This window comes from Cottoperca gobio, chromosome 14, assembly GCF_900634415.1.
Source record: "Cottoperca gobio chromosome 14, fCotGob3.1, whole genome shotgun sequence".
In the NCBI taxonomy this organism is placed as follows: Eukaryota; Metazoa; Chordata; class Actinopteri; order Perciformes; family Bovichtidae; genus Cottoperca; species Cottoperca gobio.
Window position 1 is genome coordinate 18,385,963 of NC_041368.1, and position 23,679 is coordinate 18,409,641.

Below are 23,679 nucleotides of genomic sequence, written 5' to 3' on the forward strand. Positions count from 1 at the left end.
TCTGCCTCTGGGTCTCGATCTTCCTTTCAAAATAAAAGCCTTGGACACCTAAACTACATCGCTGCCTACTTACCTGAGAACATTTTGCTAAGAGGCAACTCAACAGAATAGCTACAGTAGCTATCCCCAGAACAACCCGAGTTATGTTAACTGTGGAAACTCTTTCCAGCAAAAGACCCCCATTGACAGAGGAGGCAAAGAAGGTGAACGATAATAAAAAATGTCTTCCTACTAAGCTAGACAAGTAAGTAGCAAAACCTGCCTAACTTTACTCCATAGCACCTGAGAACGGAGTATCTAGTTCTTTGAGATTCTTACAGTTGTTTCTTGCTTTGAACAGTAGCTGGGCTGTTAGCGGTAGCCATGTTGCTAACAATATATGAAGAAGTAGATCGGCCTTCTTGTTTGTATGAAAATCAGAAATTGTGTTAGCGTCTCCATTGCGCAGTTTGTTTGGAAGCAGTGTGTCCTATTGTTTCTCGTTAAAATAATACTTTTGCGATGGGAAAACATGTTTTGCAATGTGGATTTGTATTTACAGACATCAGGCTCAGAATATGATCAACCTCAGGGGTGTTGTATATGTGGTTAAGCTCAATTCAGGGTTGGTTAGTCAGCGTTTTTAAACCCTGAACTCTCTGAGGAGTTTGAATTATTGACAACAGAATGAGTCTCAATTAGATTACTTCTTCAGAGACTTAATGAGTCTCTCCAAACAAGTGGAAAGATAAATGGCAAGTGTGTGCCCGGGGAAGGTATGTGTGTGTGTGTGTGTGTGTGTGTGTGTGTGTGTGTGTGTGTGTGTGTGTGTGTGTGTGCGCGCGCACTTACGTTTACCTCACCAAAGCTTCTTTGACATCAACATCAATTATCTCCGGCTGAATCCTCAGGTGCATTATGTTGCCTCCTGGATTCCTCATAATGGAAAGACTTGCATGTTGACAGCCAGCAGACGCTCTTAACAACTCGATATTCCTTACTGTTTCATTTCAGAAGCACTCTGCCCATTAAAGTGGTTAAGGGACTAATCGTTAGGTTCTTATGCAACTGACAGAAATAGATGGAGATGCTGCAAACAGACCTGAGTTGAGATGAAGTTCATTTTGTAACACTCACAGTGAAACATACACAATAGCACAATACACACATACAACACACACACAGTAGTACACTGGTTTTGTGTTGCATCAAAATCAAACAGTCTATAAAACAGATTCTCAGTGTTTAACAACCTGTTGAAAGTGAACTAATTGAATAAAACTAAGCATTTACAAGACAGTTCTTTATGAAGTTGGTATAATCTACAATTATTTTTATTGCCTATAGGTGGCTAGTGTGACTTTGACAAAAAAGCAATGTTTCTGATCTAGCAAACATCTAATATATAGTAGTTTATTTCTCTGTCTCATAGATCTAAATTGTTGTTCAACAACGATTTTAAAAAACCATCAATGAGCCACAACTTTGTCCAAGCTTTTTTCATCACCAGTTTAATTTCACTCAACGCTAACTACAGTGCCAAATGTGTATTAATCCACGGCTGAAAACAGTCCCCACCAAATGCACTATTTACTTCAGGTTTGAGGAAAGTTTGCTAAGAAACTACAGTGCCCGGCTGAATCTTTCTAGGCACTTGGTAAATATAAGACTACTTGTGACACATTTTTATAGATTTTCATCTTCAGCTGGAACAAATGGGCTTGGGGCTGAGTGCTACTGGAAGTTGGAAAGTATTGAGAGGCGGACTAACACAATGTTGGTTTTAGTCGTTCCGTGGAAATAGTCCAATCTATTTATTCAGTTTCCTGAAGCGTACTGAGACCCAGCTGTTGCAGCAGCAAGGCTATTTCTGCCAAGGAGGATTCTCTTTTGCAAGCTATGATCTCTTTTCCTCCTCACTTCTCCCTGCCTCTCACTCACACACACACACTATACAGAGCTTTTCACTCATAATCTCTCTCATTATCACTCCCTCTTTCTTTTCCCTCTTGTGCTATTTTCTCTACGTATTGTACTTTTATTTATTTCCCATGCTCTTGTCTCTCTCATCCCTATTTCTTAGTCTCAGTTGTGGAGGATCTTTCTTTGTCTCTGAGGGAGTGGCACAAAGCACAGCTCTGCTTCAAATAATTGATCTGCTCCTTCATCCCCTTCTTCTCTAGAGGCCTTTTTGCCAAACTGCCAAAAGGGAATATAGTCCTAATTCACCTATCGGGTTAATTGAAGGTGAAAGAAAGACACAAAAGAAGTCTAAGTGGGTCTTCTCGTGGATTGTTCCTAAAAATGAAGAGATAGTATACAGCAATGCAGATTGCATGGAGGCAGACTATGCCATTACTCTTACTCTCCATCAGCTGCTTAAAATGGCGAGCGTTTGTCATGTCTTCAAGTTAAGTATTCGTTATTCATGGAGTGTGTTAATGATTTATTTCCCAGCAGAAGAAGAAAAAGAAAAACCAAGAGGGAGGGTAGGGAGAAATTATACACTCACATTTCATAAATGCACATTAAGGTGCCAATTGGTGCCAGCTCTCTGATTCCCGCCATTACAAAAAAGAGGAATTATCGTTGTCAACAATCTCCCTCAGCTCGCCCCGGCAGGTTAGCGATGGGAGGAGGTTTGAGCTCTGAACATGATAGAATGTTTACTAGCTAGTCTATCAAACAGATCACTAATTGCCCGCTTGTGTATCTAACTCACGTGTCTGCCTGCTGGAAAGAAAAGAAGGAGAGAGATTTTGGCAGAGAGCAATGTATGAGACATGGAGACAGACAGAAGGAGCTACAGGCAGAGATACAGAGTCAAAGAGGGAGGAGAGAGCTGACATTCTTTGTAACACTTCCTGAATGTTTCTGACACGGTGAATTATTCATCCATGGTAATTGTGATGTACGTTTTTTGCCTTGGCTTTTTAGTGCCGACTGGTTGCTTTCAGTGTCTGCTCTGTGCTCCGCGTCTCCCAAAAATCGGCTCCAAATTAGACTGGGGACTTGTCAAGCCCGACTTACTTCAACCAGACGCACTCAGTATATGTTAATGAATAAGGAATGAACATCTCTCAGCTCCAGAGTTGCTACTGTCACACACACACACACGCAATGTTTACCCACGTGCGTAAACACGGCGACAGACACGCACGCATGTACACCTGTGCTGTCCTCACACTTGTCAGAGTTGCTTTTCTTTAACTGCAAGAAGAAAGGGGTGAGCGGGAGACGCAGCAGTTTGCTGGGTTGGAGCTGTTAGCCTCTGTGGGTCTAGTTGGGCTTTCAATTCACGTTCAAAGGCAGCGGCTGTCTGACTCGTTCTTCAGTGGCTGGTGGGCGTGGGTACTTAGAGCTGAGGGATTCTGACACTGTGTGTATCTGCGAGTGTGTACTGCTCTGCACAAACTGTGTATTACTGCGTTTATGTGTGTGCTGCTTGTTTTGATTGTGTGATGTAGCTGCTGTGGGGTTTCTAGGGCTACCAGAGCTCCTTCACTCTCCTTTGTTACAGAGAGGGAGAGGCACACTCTCAAACAGGTCTGCGCTTTTATTCTGGAGAGGATAAGAGGGCTACTAAAGCAGCAGACTTAGAAAAAGAGCCTCTGATTAAACTGCCTGCAATCTACGTCCGTAAAACCAGTCAAACCCATTTCACTGTAGATATGGATAAAAAAGAAAAGAATGGAATTAAAGTGAAAATCCACTAAATTAAATATTTTTATGTGGCTGAGTAAAATCTGCTCATTTTTCATTTTGCCCAATGCCAGAAAACAGAAGAATGCCAGATCTAATGTGAGGCTGGGTATCAAACCTTCGTCCTTTAGGTGCAGTTTGAATCTTTTTTGGGTTTTGGATCGTTGGCCACATTTCTTAACTATTTATTTTTTACATTTTTTTAGACTAAACAATTATTCCATTAATAGAGAATAATCGGCAGATTAGCCAATAATGAAAATAATCTTTGCAGCCCTACCAATGATCGGTGTGTGTGTGTGTGTGTGTGTGTGTGTGTGTGTGTGTGTGTGTGTGTGTGTGTGTGTGTGTGTGTGTGTGTGTGTGTGTGTGTGTATGTGTGTGTGTGTGTGTGTGTGTGTGTGTGTGTGTGTGTGTGTGTGTGTGTGTGTGTGTGTGTGTGTGTATAAGCTTCTGTTCTCAGGTGTTTTGGCTCCAGTATCAGTGCAGTATCATGTGACCAGGTACAGGCTTCAGTTACTCCTCTACCTCTCACAGAAGGCTGTAATGAGGCCATTAGATCCTGCTAATAGCTTGTAGGGTCAGTCAACCGAGGGAAAAGCCGAGGGGATCAGCTTGCACCAAGCTCTCCAGGTCTTCACGTCTCACTCAGAACAGCCCCAAATGTTTACCTCCATTCTTCCCTTTTTTAAAAAAAAATGTATTACTCACTTCATTCGTTTTACCCGACTTGCTCGATTTGCTCTTTTTACTCTCTGCCTCTCTCTCTCTTACCCTTAGCTCTCTATATCTCTTCCCCTCTTTCCCCTTTATAGTCTAAGACGTCTCATTGGCTCTCCACTTCACTCTCTCAATTTATCCGTACAGAAAAGCGCTACACATTCTGCTTTTTTCCTCTCAAATTGTCACTATCCCGCCTTTATGGCCCAATGTATTCCTATAGCTCTTTATCTCTCACGCTCAGTAAATGTATAGCTGTCCGAATTACTTACTCAGTGCACCTCCTCCCTCAGTCTGGCCTGTACATCATGAACATTATCTTTTCACCCTCTCTCAGTTTACCTTCTTATATTTTATACTTTTATATCGTCTTTTTGTTTCTCTTCAAATTTCTTTGGCCAAGTGATTCATACAGCATCTGTGCAATCATGTGTAAAGCGCTTTCAATCATCATAAGAATTTCTCTTTACAGACTAGAAGATGTGTGCATAAAAATGCTACAATTTCTTGCACGATTGCAGTGACAAAGAATGTCTGATGATTACAAATCGCTACCTCATAGTTTGGTGGTCGTCAGCACACAGTGCAGCTGAATTCAAGTATTTCCCCAAATAGCAGTTTTCTCCATCACGTTTCATCTGATGAACAGTGTAACAGTGTTATCTAGTACGCCTTTTTGTTGTGTCACCTCTGAAAGCAGACGGTTCCAAGTGGTAAACGCTTGCAGATGGTTGATGTGTCACCTAGCCAAGCAGCCCCGTCTTCACACAGCACTGGTGTGACCAGGGCTGCAACAGACCCATCTGTTTTCTCAGAGCTAATAGATGCAGCAGAGCTGTTACCGGGCGAACAAACACAGGACAAAACTGCCAGCTGAAATGAGCAGGTGACACCTTTAAAGTGGCTTCTCAAGTCTTTGACTTACAATAGAAATGGAAGGTAAACTCTGAAGGATTAGTTCATTTAAAAACTTAATTCAAACCAGTGACATTGAGTTCTGTAATATATTATTTAAAAAAGAATAAAAGTACATCCAATACACACTGCATGGCAAAATGAATTTATTTGAATTATTCGTTACTTAGACGACATCTGAAGAGCGTTGTTGAAGATATATATATATTTTTTTTTAAATACCCAAAATCAAGAACATGGCACGACAGGATGAACACTAAAGTCTCTTGCTGAGTCAAGGAAAAAAACATATTGGCACTGCTCTTTCCCTAGACATCATCATTATGGAGCCGTCTAACCTACTTTTCACTGTGATTACATTTTTGAGAGAAAGACTTTATTTGGTCATTGCTGGGTAATTGGTTTATTCTTTTATTCTGCTTCTATGAGAGGAAAATATAATTAAATTCATCATTAAACTGAATGCAACTGAGCAACAGTGAGTATTTATTGTGATTGTGAGAATAGGGTCCATAAGGTTATAAAATATTGATTATTTTAGTGCAAAACTGCCACACATCCTGTCTATCAAATCAAATCAAATTTATTTATATAGCCCAATATCACAAATGACACATTTGTCTCAGTGTGCTTTACAGACTGTACAGGATACGACATCCTCTGTCCTTAGACCCTCGCATCACACAAGGAAAAACTTCCTAAAAGAAACCCCATAATTAAAGGGGGAAAAATGGAAGAAACCTCAGGGAGAGCAACTGAGGAGGGATCCCTCTCCCAGGACGGACAGACGTGCAATAGATGTCGTGTGTACAGGATAAACAACATAGTACAAATACAACATTTGACAGAAATGATGTTGTGTTGAAAAAGAGAAAGTTTGGATGAATCCAGGAAAATGTCAAAAAGGCTTTCCAGGTGTCCAGCAGGACCAGGGCAGCAGGCGCAGCCACGATTCATGATCCTGACGTAAACTTTATCAGTGGCAACCTGCCACATGAGACACAGAAACTCCGGGGATGATGCCCCGGATGATGAGTTAGTAACACACATTTACATAAATGCATACAGATAGAGAGGGAGGGGAGGAGAGGGAGGGGAGGAGAGAAGAAGAGAAGGAGGAGAGCAGGGAGGTGTCTAAGCCTATAGCAGCATAGCTAGGGGCTGATCCAAGGCAAACCTGAGCCAGCCCTAACTATAAGCTTTATCAAAAAGGAAAGTCTTTAGCCTGCTCTTAAATGTGGAGAGGGTGTCTGCCTCCAGAACACAAACTGGAAGCTGGTTCCACTGGAGAGGAGCTTGATAGCTGAAGGCTCTGGCTCCCATTGTACTCTTAGAGACTCTAGGAACCACAAGTAACCCTGCAGTCTGGGAGCGTAATGCTCTAGTTGGTTTATAAGGTACTATGAGATCTTTAAGATATGCTGGAGCCTGACCATTAATTGCTTTAATGTCAGGAGAAGGATTTTGAATTCTATTCTGTATTTTACCGGGAGCCAGTGCAGAGCAGCTAATACAGGAGTAATATGATCCCGTTTCCTTGTTCTTGTCAATACACGTGCCACTGCATTTTGGATCAACTGAAGAGTCTTAAGCTACTTTTTGGGACAACCTGACAACAATGAGTTGCAGTAATCCAGCCTTGAAGTAACAAATGCATGGACTAGTTTTTCTGCATAATTTTGAGACAGGATGTGTCTTGTTTTTACAATGTTACATCTATGACTATTCTTTAGTTTGTTGTGTTTTGTTTGGAATAAATCTCATTACCATATTTTGCATCTAGTAACATAATCTGCATGTCTATGCAATAATGGCCGTTTCAGGCAGCTTCTTGCTGTGTTTACTCAGACAAGGGAAATAATTCATTCATCACTTTTACATGAAGGAGGCTCGTGTAACTTGCCCTGAGATGCAGTGTTTTTGAGCGAGTCCTCATTTCCCCCGAATCTCAATGGCGATGACAAGTGCAAAGGTAGCACAAGCTATAGAGCCATAATAGCCAAATGTATGGGAAATAAGCACTTTTCCTTTAAAGCGTTGCTCAACATTCACTGTTTTGAGTTTACCGTACGGTCACTTTCTTAAATGTTAATTGCAAGACATCAGGCCGTCAAGATTATGTGATCAAGAGAAGTCGCCGACAGTGTTGAACTACAGTACGTGTTTGATTGCCCTGCACTCAGACACATCTGCTTTCCTGTCATGTTCCATCTGTTACAGCGTTGGCAGTGTTAGCCAGTGTTTCAAACTAGTCTGGCTGCAGACCATGGCAGTTTTAGAAAAATGTGTAGGGAGCGTTTCCAAACTAAAACTGGGTGGTCATTGCTCTTTAATGTCCACTGTCAGAAAAACAGGTCAGTCATGGCCATCATCGTCACCTAAGCGGCGTGGCTTTTTACCACATGTCACCTCCTAATGAGCCTTGCTGCTTTGCTTTATCTCTTGAGCCAGTTGTCTCAGCCCCTCCTTGTCCTGTGGCTTGACAATGGCAGCATGGCCTTTAGCTATAAAAGAGGCTTCCTTGTTCTGCTTTTTTAGCAGTGACACATGCCCCTCCTCTCTCCCCGTGTGCCAGCCTTTGAGGCAAATGTCAGCTAATTAAGGGTTACACGGTCGACCTTTCTCCCCACCACCTGGGGCCGCGCCACTTGATCCGCCTAAGAACCCCAGAGCAGAGCTCCATGCTACAGGTTGTCTCTAAAAGTGTGTCGCAGAAGCACACATATGCGCACACAGACACACACACAAACACACAAACGCAGGTCAGCGTGGCCTTTGATATGCTAAATGCTGCTGGGCTCCCACAGGGCAGTGGACTCAATTAGAGGAGACACTCGCTGTCTAACACTGAGGATGCACAAGGAGTCTGCCAGAAAGACGATGCATCTATGATACCCTTTTTCAACTAAAATGAACGTGTATATGCAGGTTTTCTTTTTTTAAACCCGCTAAAAATAAGCGATAGTTTTGTCTCTCTTTTGAACTCTCAAACCAGAGTGGGTGGTTGTTGTAACAGTGGGAAGACTAACAAAGATGAGTTTTCTAAGTGTGTTTAAAGATGATCAGCGAGGTTAAATTAACTGTTGTCTGATGGCTTGGAGGAGAGCATATTAATGGTATGTGTTGTACGATAATAAATGATAATAATTGCCGATTTGTTCCATTTAAAATCTGCATTGTGTATTATTTGACTTACTTACTGAAATCTCCTGCTAGCCTGATTACAAATCAAGTCATATTAAAAACACAAACTTGAAAATAGCACATTGAAGTGCTAGTGTGCTCACTATAGGTACTTCTCTAATGTCTTTATTCTTTATTCTTATTCTTTAATGTTGAAGTCAGTTTCAGGGTGTGGTAATTCTCATTTGACCATCACGCACAAGTGGAACATTTGAGAAGGGCACTGAATATTGAATATCGTCTCTCCAGTTCAAAGCATCTGAGGCGAGAGAACAGAGAGAAGCAAAGAACACTCTGTGCCCTTCCACCAAAACTTTGAGTGTGTGTGTGTGTGTGTGTGTGTGTGTGTGTGTGTGTGTGTGTGTGTGTGTGTGTGTGTGAGTGTGTGTGTGTGTGTGTGTGTGTGTGTGTGTGTGTGTGTGTGTGTGTGCGTGTGTGTGTGTGTACGTTAGTGTGCTTGAGTGGGCGAGTGGTGGTGACTAAGGAAGTGAAACGCAAATGTATGCAAGGACATATGTTATTAGGAATAATCGGAGAGGCACAGACAATGTTAGGTTATAAAAAGAAAGAGAAAGTTTCAAGGACAGATAAAGATCAGGGAGAATCAGTGAGAATATTTTTGCTTTGAATTAAAAATAGACGTCCAGGAGGGAAGTCACCGGGCACTGAACTGTTCTTTGAACACACTCTGTGTTGCTCTGACAACTGTTGTTCATATTATTTCACTTTCTATGGTTCCGGTACTAAGCCGAGTATTTAATAGACCATCTTTCATGAGAAGGAAGAGTGATTCAGAAAGGAGAACATTTATCAACAGATGTGGGTCATTAAAACTACAAAGAAAGACATGAGTAGCCGGATGTACGATGGTAAATGTCAATCATTTTCAAAAATAATGTATCAAAAACACAATCTGGGCTGATCAATGGCTCAAACAATGATTTGCATGAAGGAAAATATAGCCTGGTACAAGTATACCTTTGCATGAACATGTTATGTACTTTATTTTTCTCATATAATCTCTGGACTGTAAACCCTGTGAAGTCTTAAGACCAGATCAAATGCACCTTTTAGTGTACGGCTAGTTTTCTGCTTTCCAATAACAGATTCAGCTTCCAAAACCATTTGGAGTAACTGTGTTGCTTCTGGATGCCGTTTGGATTTATGTGGTGTCAAAGCGAAAGAAAAAAAGAGAAGGGGCAGAGAAACAAACAAGTGTTTGAAAATGTGGGAAAAACACAAAGGATGATGCAGAAGCTGTGACCTTCGGAGCCTCAGTCTACACCTGCTCCTGTTCTCAGGTGTCTCAGCTACTCCCACAGCTTAACCTGCTGTCCATTCTAATTTACATGTGTTTTCATCAACTGTGCACAGTGGTGCAAAAGTGTGCTATATTAAAGTTTCGATTTGGGGAGTTATAAGTCCATTTTTGTCATTTACTGAATCGAAATGACTCATTACTAAAGTGAGCCATCCTACGTGTACAATTCATCTCCGGGAAGCTTTTACATTTGATAATCTGTGCACGTAGTTTTGGGTATTACTCACACAGGAAGTGTTTTGTTTACTTCAGCAGCAGAAAAGGTGTTTTGTTTAGAATATGTAAATGAACTGGGTAACCGATATGAGCAATGTTACCTCCCTGGCAGGACAGACAAAGAGGAGGGGTGCCACCTACAGAAACTCAAAGCGTCATCAGTATATAAGACATCAGAGTACTACCCACACGGTTGTATTTACAGGTGGCCTGTAAACACAGTGCGCTTATCACTATAGATCAGGGGTCTTCAACGTTTTACAGGCCAAGGACCCCCAAACTGGTGTAGCATGGAGGAGCAGGGACCCCCTCCTTCAAGCAAGGGGGGGATGCTGTCGGAGTTCTGTGCGAGGGGGTGTGCTGTCGGAGTTTTGTGCGGCGGGGTGGGAGGATATGAATGTGCAAAAAAGATAAATAATTTTTTATTAAAAAAATAATAATTATAATTAGTTTTTGCTTTATCTACAAAGAATTTTGTGACCCGCCCTGCAGTACCTCCGCGGACCCCCTGGGGGTCGCGGACCCCCTGTTGAAGACCTATGCTATAGATGTTACAGCTACTACTTTTAAAGCACATGGAACCAAATGTGTGATGATGTGATGAGACAGCGGTGACTAATAGTGACATTTCAGTCTGACACCACTGCTCTGGTTTTCATACATTTCGTTGCCGTGTTAAATAATTCCTGTGACTGTCTAATGGTGTCACTGCACATTAACATACTTAAACAACTATCAGGCTGCTTGTCAGTGCATTCAAAGTATTCCAAAAAGAACTTAAGCTGGTTGTTTGACAGATGACTAATCTTATTATTTCTTACCCTCAAACTAATTAGTTTATAATCAGTCTGAGAAAAGATCACACTAAGCTTCCTGGCATTGGATTACCAAGGTTTAAGCTTGGTACATGTTTAAGGTATTAACAAATGATACTAAACTGGCTTTTTCATATTCTTTACTTCACATATTTTATTTAAATACTGTTGCATACAGATTTTGCAAATCCCTCTACTACTTGTTCTTTAAACAATAATAATAATAATAATAATAATAATAATAATAATAATAATAATAATGATAATAATAATAATAATAATAATAATAATAATAATAATAATGATAATAATAATAATAATAATAATAATAATAATAATAATAATAATAATAATAATAATAATAAGCTTTATTTGTATAGCACCTTTCATACAAGAATTGCAGCCCAAAGTGCTTCACAGCAAAAACATAACAATTAGTACAAGGACAGAATAAAAGCATTTACAGTACAATAATCACAGTGTAGATGTAAATGAGTCTGAAGTAGCATTATAAAATAACAGAATTAAAATAGCAGAATTAAAATACTATAAAATAACATTGGAAATCATGCTTAGTTCGTATCTGTGCCGTACTTAACGACCCTCCTGCCGGGAAATCCCATTCATCACACCATTCTTGTAAATGTTTTAAACTATCAGAGCCATATTTTGAAAGCATGAGATCAACAATACTGCAAATCAGATTTTTTAATATTTGCACAGAAATGACGAATACAATCTGATCCTGATTTTACTCGCGACACAAAAAACACACACAAACTAATCCCACTGTACTGTTTGTGTTTTCCCTTCCAGAGACATCAAACCTGACAACATACTTCTGGATGAACATGGTAAGATCCCTTCCTTAATTATATTTTAAAAATATGTCTAATGGAGGTCAGGGGGTGGAATTCAAAAGTCCAGGACAATAGCATTTGATTAAATGTTGATGTTAATACCATTTGACTCACACGGTGACCTAACTTGACTTCAAGACTGAACAGCTTCTTCTGACTAAGGATTTTGCCGAACCTCAAATCTCTGGGATCACTTCTGAACACATCAAAAGCAGCTGCAATGCTCAGAGGCAGGTTTCACAGTCATTGCCTGGATAGTTCTTGCAGCATAAAAAAAAAAGTACCTCAAAACATATTTGCAGAAATGCAACATAGAGAATAAGTGCACACACAAACACACTGTCAGTCTGCATTAGTTGAAGCACTGGTGACATTTACACGGTGTTCTTTTTTCTCCCCCTGAAGTATGGGATGAAAAAAGACGTGAAGTGATGTCATCGTGTGTGAGAAGGACAGCGTGGTATTAATGATGTCTCCTTCTCTGCTGTGAGGGGAAATCCTGTTCTGGATGATTGATTACGTCTCATCATAGGCCTTAGTGTCAGCTGTACTTTCACACAAATAGACACGTGTACACACATGCAATGACAAAATAGGATGGAGAGAGAAGTGTGTGTGTGTGTGTGTGTGTGTGTGTGTGTGTGTGTGTGTGTGTGTGTGTGTGTGTGTGTGTGTGTGTGTGTGTGTGTGTGTGTGCATGTCAGAGGGAGTGATACACCTGTATATCAAGGCGGCAAAAATAGTACATTTCTTCATCAATATGTTAATCAAGAGGAAAGTACACAGACATCAGACACATAAATACTCCAGGAAGTTAATGCGTCCGGCTAAGACATAGTCCGGCATGTAGGGGTGTGACATCTCATCGTTTCACGGTATGACCTTTATTACGATTTTTCAAATATTCCTATCCTTTAGAGGTGTTGGTAGGGAAAATTGTTTAACTTTGGACAGGAATAGAAATGTCCCCGTGTTTCAGTCTTTGTGCCAAGCCGAGCTGCTGGCTGCAGCTTCACATTATAGTACAGATATGAGAGTGGTGTTAATCTTCTCATCTAACTCTTGGCTAGAAAGCAAACAACCGTATCTCACAAAATGTCAAACTATTCCCATCACCACACACAGTACTAAGAAGCCAAATGGGCCAAGTTGTTGCCTATGTTGAAGCATCGGCTTGATATACATGACAATGTGTTGTGCGTCTCTGTGGTCAGTCTCTGTCGTCTTGCGAGAAGGTACTTTATTACAGCAGTGGCGCCAGCAAGCCGACTCCACACATCAAACAAAGTAAAGTGTCAGCTTGACAGCACACTTCCAATAGCCCTGTTATACCCACTCTGCCAAGGTCAAAAAGAGAGGTGTGTTTGGCTCTTCTCAGCTACCTTTCAGTCAGAATCAAATATCAAGAAAACTCAAGAAATTGAGACACCCCAAGGTCTTCTACTGTTGATCTACTGGAGAGTCTGTAACTTCTCTCACAATGCCCACTTGAGTCATTCAACTGTGCAACAGGGATTCAAGCAATTTACATTTACATGCAGATGGTAAACCCTAAAGATCATTTGAGTACTAACTGTACACGTTTACATTACACAGGTTGCACATTGAAGTAGGAGGATGTGCTGCAGCACCTGAACAAAGATATTTTGTCCTCAGACTCAAGAGATTTCATTTGAGTATAACGGAAATGATCTCAAATCTATATTTACCGGCACAGACGAGAGAGTCTCGGTTATGTTGCACACTTTCCTGAAAATGTTGGAACATGATCATGTCGTGTAGTACGTTTATTTATGAGCTGATGAAATTGTAATGTATATGCAAAATGTTGTGATATTTAGCATTGAGATTTCCCTTAGTTGGATCTAAACAACCCAAGACCAAAAGTGTCCAAACTTTTTCTACGCATACACAAAAGGCACACACGCACACCCACTGAAGTCCTGAGATTTTGCAGGGCACTTGGCAGCTGCTAAAGGGATATTTGGGATGGCAGCCCTGCTGTCGCTACAAACTGGAAGCAGACAAAAGAGAGAGAAGAGAGGGGGGGGGGAGGAGGGCACAAGGATACGACAAGAAAGAGGAAAGTGATGAGCAAACATTTCAAAAAATAAAGATTTGTCAAAGGAAGAGAAACAGGGTAGACGAAGAGAGAATGAGATATGAGAGATAAGGAGGGAGAAGAAAGAGAAAGGCAGCTTTGTCAGCCTCATCCTGATTCACCTGTGCTTTCCCTCTCTATATCTATATACGTGTGTCCTTTCAAACTAAAGAAGCACTGCTCTCCTCCTCATGCATTCTACCTATACTCTGTTTTCCTGTGCAGATCTGTAGTTTATCTCTCCACTTAAGTCTAAAACAATAAGGGTGGGGGTTGTTTGCTTCTGCACACCGCGTCAATTTCGCGAGCTGGAATTGATCCGTACCTCAGGTGTTCCCCTGGGAGCTGCTTTATAGAGAGAAAAACCATTTGCTCACGCACACATGCATGAGAGAAGCTCCCAGAGGGCCGTTGTCCAGGTTGGCAACGTGAGCCTGTACGCATGATTCAAAATTACATTACAGCTACATTCATGCGATATTATTAAGGAAAAGCACAGCTCCGTCCTCCTCTCCCAAACAAATGCAAAGAAGCGCTGGTGCATATGTTTGCCACCGTCAAAACCCAGGGGCCTCTTTGGAAAAAGGGTATCGTCTTTCTTGGTTAAAAAAAAACCAAAACAAGTAGAGCTTTTAAGAACAAAATCAGTACGTTCCTATTGGAAATACATAGGAACAATACATGCCTGCAGAGTATGGTGTTGACAATGCATTGGAGAGCTGTGGCTTCATTGGTCGGGCTTTGTGAAGCACAGCAATGTAGTTTGAGTGGTGTTACACAAAGCTTGTAAATCCACGTAGACATGTGGATACTTAAAATGGCCCGCAGAAATCCAAGATGGGACCATTAGTTTGTGTATGTACAGTGTATGTTACGCTTTTATCATCAGTTAAAAATGAAGAGAAATTAAGAAAAGAAGAGACATGCAGCGGTGGGACATAACCTAAGGATCAAACCCTGACAGTTGTGGAGGTAATCCCAGTAAAACACATTAGATAACTAAGCCAGCAGTAAACCTGCTGTACCATTGTTCATCCACCACACACTCCAACACTCACAGGCAGGGGACAGTTTGACTGGACACAAACAAGACATTTTGATTTAAATTTAGGGAAATGCTACCACTCTGACCTAGAAATATTTTCTTCATTTAGTGCACACGTATGGTCAGAATGAGTGAAATGGCCTACTTAAAAATAGTGCAGTGGCAGCTTAAAATCGTACCAAAAATGCAACAAAGAACTGCAATTAAGGCTTAAAAACAATAATATTAAAAGCATTGCAACAGCATATAATCCAGTCATATTCAGGCCTCTAAAACACGGATTGTATCCCAGCATAACTTGCCAATATGCTAACAGGCACAAGGCACGTAACGAAATTACTTTGCTGAAAATGAAAAAAGAGCAGAAATCATTTTCAAGGTAGCCTTGATTTGAATATATTACATCACAAAGGCTGATTGGCTTCCTCTGTGTCTCTGCAACAGCCTGCTAGACTCTTAACAGCTTTAAAATAAAATCACTCTGCCTGGGATCCACTTTTGATTCACTGACTGGCCCCCACCAGTCAGGAACCAGCGTCTCTTACATCCATTAACTGTAACCAGCAAGTAGTCCACGAGCACGACTGTGGTGAATGTGCTGTACATTTTCCATAATGCAGATTTGGAAACTGTGTCATAGCTCATCTCTTAATCTCTCTCCGACTATGCCATGTATGTGTCCTGCTAGTTTACTACCATATCTGCCCTATCAGTACACAACTGGACTCTAAATTAGACTCAACTCTAATTGGTTACTGATGAAAAACTAATTATTCAAGACACGCATGAGTGTAAAAGCCTCTTATTGATCACCAGAGGCAGTATGGCTCTTTACTCCTAACCAGACCAAAGAGGTTTGAACCGTGAGTGACACTTTGGTAAAGGTTTTCAACATATTATTTTGCTACAAAATATTTTTGTCCCAAACTTTTTGATGTTTTTCTTTTTTCCCCCCGCTGGCTACTGTGTAAAACTCCTGTCCTAAATCTGTCTTCTGCAAAGTGAAGAGAGATGAAGACAGAAGAAGAAAAAAAAAAAAAAAAGGAGATAAGTATGTGGCCGGGACAAGAGATATCATTAAATATGAAAACATGAAAGAAGCTCGACTCTTACTCAAGCTCCACTTAAAGTCTGACGTTTCAGTCCTGCTGCACCTTTGACACAGTCATCAGGCTGCATTAACAATGGTCCTTTTCTACCACCCCATCTCCCCTCTGCGCATCACGACACGGCTACACTCATACACCACCGCTTTGAATAAAGTATGACGGCAACGGGAAGGGGTAAGGAAGTAAAAGCATAAAGTGACAGAAAAAAAGATATGGGGTTTATGGAGGAAAAGGGGAAATTAAAAACCCGGATGATGAAGGCAGAGGAAGTTATGGGAGGCGTGTGTATAAGTAGGTATACAGAAAGAAAAGGTCTGATGATGGAGAGTGATGAACAAAATGAATGAAGAGGGACAGAGAGGAGAAGAGATGTTCTCTTATCTTTAAAGCTCTGTGTAGTTGTGTATACAAACACTTTAGCTGGCCAGCTTGTGTCTGCCTAATAATTACACACAGTTATCGGTGTGTGTGTGTGTGTGTGTGTGTGTGTGTGTGTGTGTGTGTGTTTTTAATCACACACACACTGTGTACTCTATGGCTATGCAGCTTTTGTGTGTGGACTTACTGTATGTGTTTATGGGGTTAGTGGGGACATGCATTCATCCGAACAATCACTCTGCGGCAAAAACCCTCTGGCTCCGTGTCACTCAGTATGACACGCACACACACACACACACACACACACACACACACACATGCATACATAGATCTCATTAGTGTGTGTTCAGTGAGCATGGAGAAGACACTGGACCATCTTGCAGCACGGTAAGACACAGGTCAATGGTTTGACTTTGGCAATCACTGCGGTTTCTGCTCTCTGGACACTCTTAGTACAGCCGCAAATAATTGAGATGTGCTGCCTTTTAATGATATCAATGTAAAAGCATTATGATAAGTATGCATAAAAGGAGAGGCATGGATTATGTTGTGTATTAAAATTGTTGATTTTTTTTTTTTGCATATCTAACACTCACATAAGCAGCATACAAATTGGGATACCTGCTATTTGTGAGCTGGGGTTGAATTTAATTCCAAAAGGAAAAAGCTTAACGTTAAGGGGTTTATACTGATGATGTAAATAGAGCTCTGTGATCTTATAGCTGAGGATCCTCCGTGTACCTTTTGAGGTAATGCGGTCCTTCTGTTCCACAGGGCACGTCCATCTGACAGACTTCAACATCGCAGCCATTGTAAAAGAAGACCTGAAAGCAACGTCCATTGCCGGGACCAAGCCGTACATGGGTAAGAAAACACGTGATGATGATTGCAAATGATGATATATAAGCTTTAATCTACAGCAATTATGGAACGTAATAATTTCAAATCCACACAGAACGCTTATGTTTGCTAATCCAGGTTCCCAATGACACCGCTCAGCTCTCTTCCACTGGAGGAAACTTCCTCCCTTTGCTGTTTAGAAGGCAGTTAGACTTTAGTTCACTTTTGCTGATTCATCACTTGATGTGAGGAGACAGGTGCCAACACGCAACACATACAACTAACAGAGATTCAGGCTGTAATTCTTACATAAAACCCTGTCTAGAGATTTTGACAGACACATGCAGAAAGTGCACAAAATAAACAGGAGAAATTTGATATTTGAGTAGAAAAGCAGAAAATGCTCCCGGACAATGCAGCAATTAAGCGTCACGTAGTTTCACCCTTAAAGCCCGTAAAGCTAAATTCACAGATATTGACTTTTGTCAATATTAGCTCCCCGATTGCCAGGAACAAGATAGAGCTAACTATAAGAGGGTGGCTATTGACCACAATGGTAGTACTTTGTTGTGAGGTACATAGTGAAGGTTGAAAGCTTAGGGAGCTTAATGAATACATTCTGCTTAGGAAGTATTCTAAGTTTCAAATAGTTAACTCGGATAAACATAATATTAGTATATTCTTCTTTGTTTGATGTTGATGAGCCCAAAACCTGAGAGTAGTGCTTTTACATTTTAAAAGAAAGCCATATTGGCTTTAAAAACCAACATTTACCCTTTCCAACATTGTCGCAATCACCCTCCTCATGACTCTTAAGTAGAGTAGTGATCAGGTCGATGTGGACTCAGCACCTGAGAGATCAGATAGGAGCTTAACAGGATTTCAGGTGTGTGTGTGTGTGTGTGTGTGTGTGTGTGTGTGTGTGTGTGTGTGTGTGTGTGTGTGTGTGTGTGTGTGTGTGTGTGTGTGTGTGTGTGTGTGCCTGCCTGTTGTTATCCTTACAAAGTGTGCGCTCATGATGGAGAATGATCTTGTAACCATGTGAGATTTCAGGTGAACACTCTGTAGCCTAATAGATCATTTATGGGTACACTGGGAAGAAGAGAACTGTCTCTTTCAGAAGCTTCAGTAGATAAACTATACTCTTTTCCTCTTCAGCAAGGGAACAGAGCAAACCCGCCATGACGGGGAGGAGGAGGGTTCGTGTGTGTGTGTGTGTGTGTGTGTGTGTGTGTGTGTGTGTGTGTGTGTGTGTGTGTGCATGTTTCTTGCAGTCCAGATTTTGACAGTGTAATACAGATAAAGAAGAAAAAAGTAACTGGGTGATGGAAATTCATTTTGACCATTTCCAACCAGATTACAGCTGAATAACCTTTCCCCTAGAATAGATTATTCATTTCCGCAGCAGGAGGAAAAACTAAACCAATTTAAGGGTTTTGATAGCTCGTCCCACCCATAAAAACCTATTTCATCAATTAGTCATTACAAATATATGATGATGCTATAGTGGCTCAGAATTAGATCCCAATAATTAATACTTGCCCGTGGCAAAAAGAGAGGAAGTTACGTTTTTCTATCCCAGATGTTTTCTTCTGCACAGTTTCTCGCAGTGCAATAGTTACAACAGATCTTACACCGTACAGCACGTGCTATTCCAAACTCCCAAGACATGCAACTTGTTACGTAAATGTGACGGCAACTTTAAATGTCAGTCTCATGTCTGACTGAGCACCAGAGTAGCTTATTACATAAAAGTAGCGACAGCAGTCGGCTGAGTTAGACCTGGTAACATCCCGTAACCCTTCCAACAGCCACAGTACTCCCTCGCTACTATTACAGTCTGTATCCGTGCCAATTTCATCCGATAAGAGATAAAACTGGTGAGGGAGTTCACTGTGAGAAGAGGGAACGAGTGTCCCGCGCAGGGACGATGGTCATTAATTAAGGCGTATTCAACTGCAAAATAGGTTTTAAAGTCTTTCACAATTCGGCTCTTTCTACAGTATGTCTGAAAAGCCATTATGTAAGGAAGCCCTATGTCTGAATTACAAAAAAAGACATGACATTAATACATATAGGAAGCAAGCTATGTGTCGTATTCCATGTCTGAAAAGGGTTATAGTTCAAATAAACTGTTGCTGACTAAAATGTACCTTAAGACAAGGAAAAGGGGATCAAAACACAAAAGATATAAGTGTCATCACACACCATGCTTCCGTTTAATTTTGTTGTACAATATTTTCTGTCCATCAGCTCCTGAGCTGTTCCAAACCTTCGAGGGGTCCCACCCCGGCTACTCCTTCTCGGTCGACTGGTGGTCGCTGGGCATCACAGCGTATGAGCTACTAAGAGGACAGGTAACTTAAGCCGTTATCTCATTTGACTTCCTGATAATATCCAGAAAATCAGATCCGCACATTGTACGGAGTTCCCTTGGTCATAAAGAAACTGAGCCTCTTGCTGTTTCTTGAATGTGTGTAACGATTTCGGTGCGACCCTAACCCGACAGAAGTTCCCGAATCCCACATACAGCTCCTCCGGGTCAGCTCTAGATCATTTCAGGGTTGCAGTGCATGTGTGAAAGCGCCTTTAGACGCACGCTCACAGGCCCTGTTTGGACCTGGCATTAAGCCGCGTTTGGCCACATTGTTTTAGCGCTGCGTAAACATTAGTGCGTTGAAAGTGTTTTTCACGTCAAAGAAACCAAAGAGAGTGAACCTTGTGTTTCTGATGTTAGTATGTTACTGTCGGTGCCCTGCAGTCGACGATAACCTTCATCAAATGTACCCGAATATTCTTACATATTACACACAGACGCACTGTCGGCACACAGACGAACACTGTGTACAATGTGTGGTTTGTGTGAGAGTAACAACTGAGATGGAGAGACGTTCTAATGCCATGTTTGAAGTGAAATACTTAAAGCTGTCCACCTTGTGATGGAGTCACAAATGACGCATGACTGAACAGGTCTGAGTACCATAACTGTGTCCACATCTCAGCTCACTTCAGCGTGGCCCTGGCACACTTCACTGCAGTGAATAATACAGACGACACCTACAAGAGTCATGGCGATATGAATTGGCCAGAGCCTTCGCAAAACAAAAGCAGTGGGGGAGGGGAGGGGGGTTATAATTGAATTTTAAATTTAAGCTGACCTTACTGAGGAGAATGATGTTTAAATGTTTAGTCATGGTGTGAGACCTATCGGTGCAGGAGAGTGAGAAAATAGAACTTGAGTTATTTCAAGAGCCACATAATTGGAATTGATTTTGAATTGAATATTATTTATTTAATTTCACGCTGGTGCCATTTGGAGAAGTTTAATTCTGATGTCATGGAAATAAAACACGGGACATAATGCTTTCACTCAATCCCTTTCGCTATATCAGGCCGAGTCTTAGAGAGCAGGCTGTTCATTGTGGACTCAACTCGGACTGCAGCCGCAGAATCTCCTCTCATATTTCAGGGTGATGATTACTCAAACTACAGTACCCTCTGTCTACACTGACAAGGACCCAGAACACCTGAAACTGAGCTGTCATCAAGTGTTCCTGAAATCCATTCCTCTGTCTATTGCGACATCTAAGAGCCCTTTCACCCTTCTCCATAAAACTGTTGACAGTTATTTTACCTAATAACCTCCCATTTCGCTTTCTAAAACGCACTCCGTCTACCATCTGTTACATCGCAGTCCCGCTGGAACAGCTTTAACGAAACCCTTCTATGTTCCGTCCTCTTTCCGACCTCAAAGCGATATCGTACCTGCACCGTTTACCTGAAGTCTTCTCTCTTACCTCAAAGCTGTGTCCTGTGATTTTTCAAGTACTTTTAACTTTCGCTCGGGAGTAGAATTGCTGAGCGCACATTTAGAATAAATGATAGAGTGACATAGATGTTAGCTCCTTCTTGAATCTACAGAAGGTAAACCCCTCTGCTAAACTCCCTTTCACCCCTCTCTCTGCATACCCCACCTCACATTCTCCCAGAAATGAATCTTCACTGTATCCCTCCTGTCTCCAAGGGACTTTCTTCTACACGTTTCGAGACCTTTCTCTGACTGCCACATTTCAACGGCGTCTATAACGCATAAATCAGTCTCAGGGCGATAAAAAAACTGGCCTGCAGAATTATTTGGCTGTTAAAAAAAATGGGAGAGCCAGCTCGCTGTTATCCCGCTTCAGGCACCTTTCGATTCCTTCTCAGCCTTCACTTCATCTTATTTCTCTTAAGCTCCAACCACCAGCAGCACATCTTACTTCGTTCACGCTCCGCTCAGACCATTTAACTCCTCTCTCACTAACCAGGCCTCCCTGCTGGGCCTGACCACTGGGTGCAGCTACAGATCAAAGCATCTCTCCAGAGGTGCAAATCACTCACTGTCACTTAGTTTATCTCCAACATGTTTCTTTATTCTCTGAATTAGACATAAAAAATGTGTGAAGAACATTGTTATTTGCCCATTTATGCATTTGCTCTTCTATAAACAAAACAATGTGGCGAATTGTCCACCTCCGAGCAGCCTGATCCAGCTGTGTGTTGTCATCCTCCAACTCGAGTGAGACGAGTCTCTCCGTCGCAGACGAAGACCAGAGGGTGGAGAATGACTGCTGTGCAGCACTTTTAACAGGCTCCCCCTTGTTTTCTGACCCGCAGATAGCCCTCTTACCCTGAAGGGCGGAGAGATAACATTGTGTTTGGAGAATAGTCCCTTATTCTCTGTTGCCTCTATCATTTGTTCCCATCAGTGCAGGGAATGGGTTCTCAAAGAAGGAGCACATCATAAGAGAAAGAGAGTGCAGAGAGGGCCAACTGCAGAACAAACTTTGAGACACGTACTTTAGGAAAGAAACTCCTCCAGGCAGTGCCTGACTGAATACAAGTATTCTGTAACATATTGTCTCCTCTCCGCCCCTCTGTTCAGAGACCATATGTGATGAGATCCAGTACGCCGGCTAATGAGATCCTGCAGACGTTCCACAAGGCCCATCCCAGCTACCCAGCAGCCTGGTCTTTGGAGATGAAGTCTCTGCTCAGAAAGGTAAATGAGTGGCACGTGCATAATGCACAGTATACTGTAGCAGCACACTCATACGCCACTCCTACATAATGAGCACGCCATCTTCAGTTCAGTGACAATATGCTGCCTTCCATCTGATGCTCAGGATCTGAAGTGACTATCCCCTGTGAATGTGCAGTGTAAGCCAAACCTCTCTCGAAAGTAGGCGGGGGAGAGTGTCACATTGTACAACAGATGGTTCTTTGAATTGGGTCCACCGCACCCACCAGAATGCACTGGCCATTTATTTAAACCTGCACTTGCCAACTTCTCCTATTGATTATGCCTGGAGGAAAAACCTCCAATACCACAATACTCCATACTAAAATACTGTAAACATCATGCACATGTTGGGATCTTGTCATAAATATTTAACGGACGAGAGAGGCAGAGATCTAATGTTGATGAGTTTCACTTTTCCGGTTGGCCCTCTTTGCTACTTTATCGGAGATTTTGCTCTTCGGTTGGAATTTCTTATTTCCTGTGGGAAGACAATTACCCATACCTGACACCAGCACTTAATTTGGGCACACAAGGTGCATCTGCAGAATCTTAATTAGGGGGTCACTTTGATTGTTGCAGCCCTACTGTGTATTCTAGTGGTTTATTTGTGCAAGCAAGTCTTGCAGCATGCGGCGCGGCTTCAGAATTATAATCATCGAGTGGAATCAGTATTCAACAAACAGGAGGGACGCAGACTCACAGTGTTTAAGTTACACACTACACAGCTAAATAATTCCACATACCTTGGCACTGTAAAAAAAATAAGACTATTCATATCCCTCTTCAATTACAAGTATTCTCATTTCGGCTTCTATAATTAGCATATTCTTAGATCTTAACGGTCCATCCATAATTACCTGCCAAAGTCTGTCATTGTGCAATTAAGCCCCTCGCAAAGCTAACAGATACACTGTTGCTGTAGCGTTTGGGTTTTGTCTTGGCAGCGATCCACTGCAGTCAAACTGTTGCATTGCTTCGTGCTCAGACTCCTCGTACCTCATTGGCATTCCAGTCGTGTGTGTGTGCGTGTGTGTGTGTGTGTGTGTGTGTGTGTGTGTGTGTGTGTACGTGGGAGTGAAAGGGAGAGTGTGTGTGATAGAGAGAGTTAAAGAGAGAGAGAGAGAGAGATGTAAAGAAAGTGAGAATGTAAGGGAAGAATTCCATGCTCAATATATTTGTCCTTCATCCTTCATCTTCCTCATCACCATTTGCTTGTACATGTACCCCGTATCTTTTCCTCTCTTTCCGTCCCCTCCCCTCTTTCTCCATCCTCTCCTGTCCGGTCCTTTCCTTAATGTCTTCCCCTCCCAACCCCTGTGTCCCTGTATCCTCATTCTCAGACACATCCTTTGGGGCAAACTGTCTCAGTGGGACTCAGCCTCCAACTTCTCTGCGATGATGCCTTCCCCCCGTGGAAGATTGTTATCACTCTA

The 23,679-nt window shown here is 41.8% G+C and overlaps 1 protein-coding gene across 2 annotated transcripts in view; it reads left to right on the forward strand.

The window, feature by feature from the left end:
* The window catches only part of stk32a (serine/threonine kinase 32A), a 61,919-nt gene that overhangs the window by 26,684 nt on the left and 11,556 nt on the right, over positions 1-23,679 (forward strand). For both annotated transcript variants that reach the window (XM_029448166.1, XM_029448167.1), the window contains 4 exons: positions 11,668-11,705; positions 17,119-17,208; positions 19,438-19,541; positions 22,109-22,225. In XM_029448166.1, coding sequence (XP_029304026.1) covers positions 11,668-11,705; positions 17,119-17,208; positions 19,438-19,541; positions 22,109-22,225 — 349 coding nt within the window. The remainder of the gene's footprint in view (positions 1-11,667; positions 11,706-17,118; positions 17,209-19,437; positions 19,542-22,108; positions 22,226-23,679) is intronic.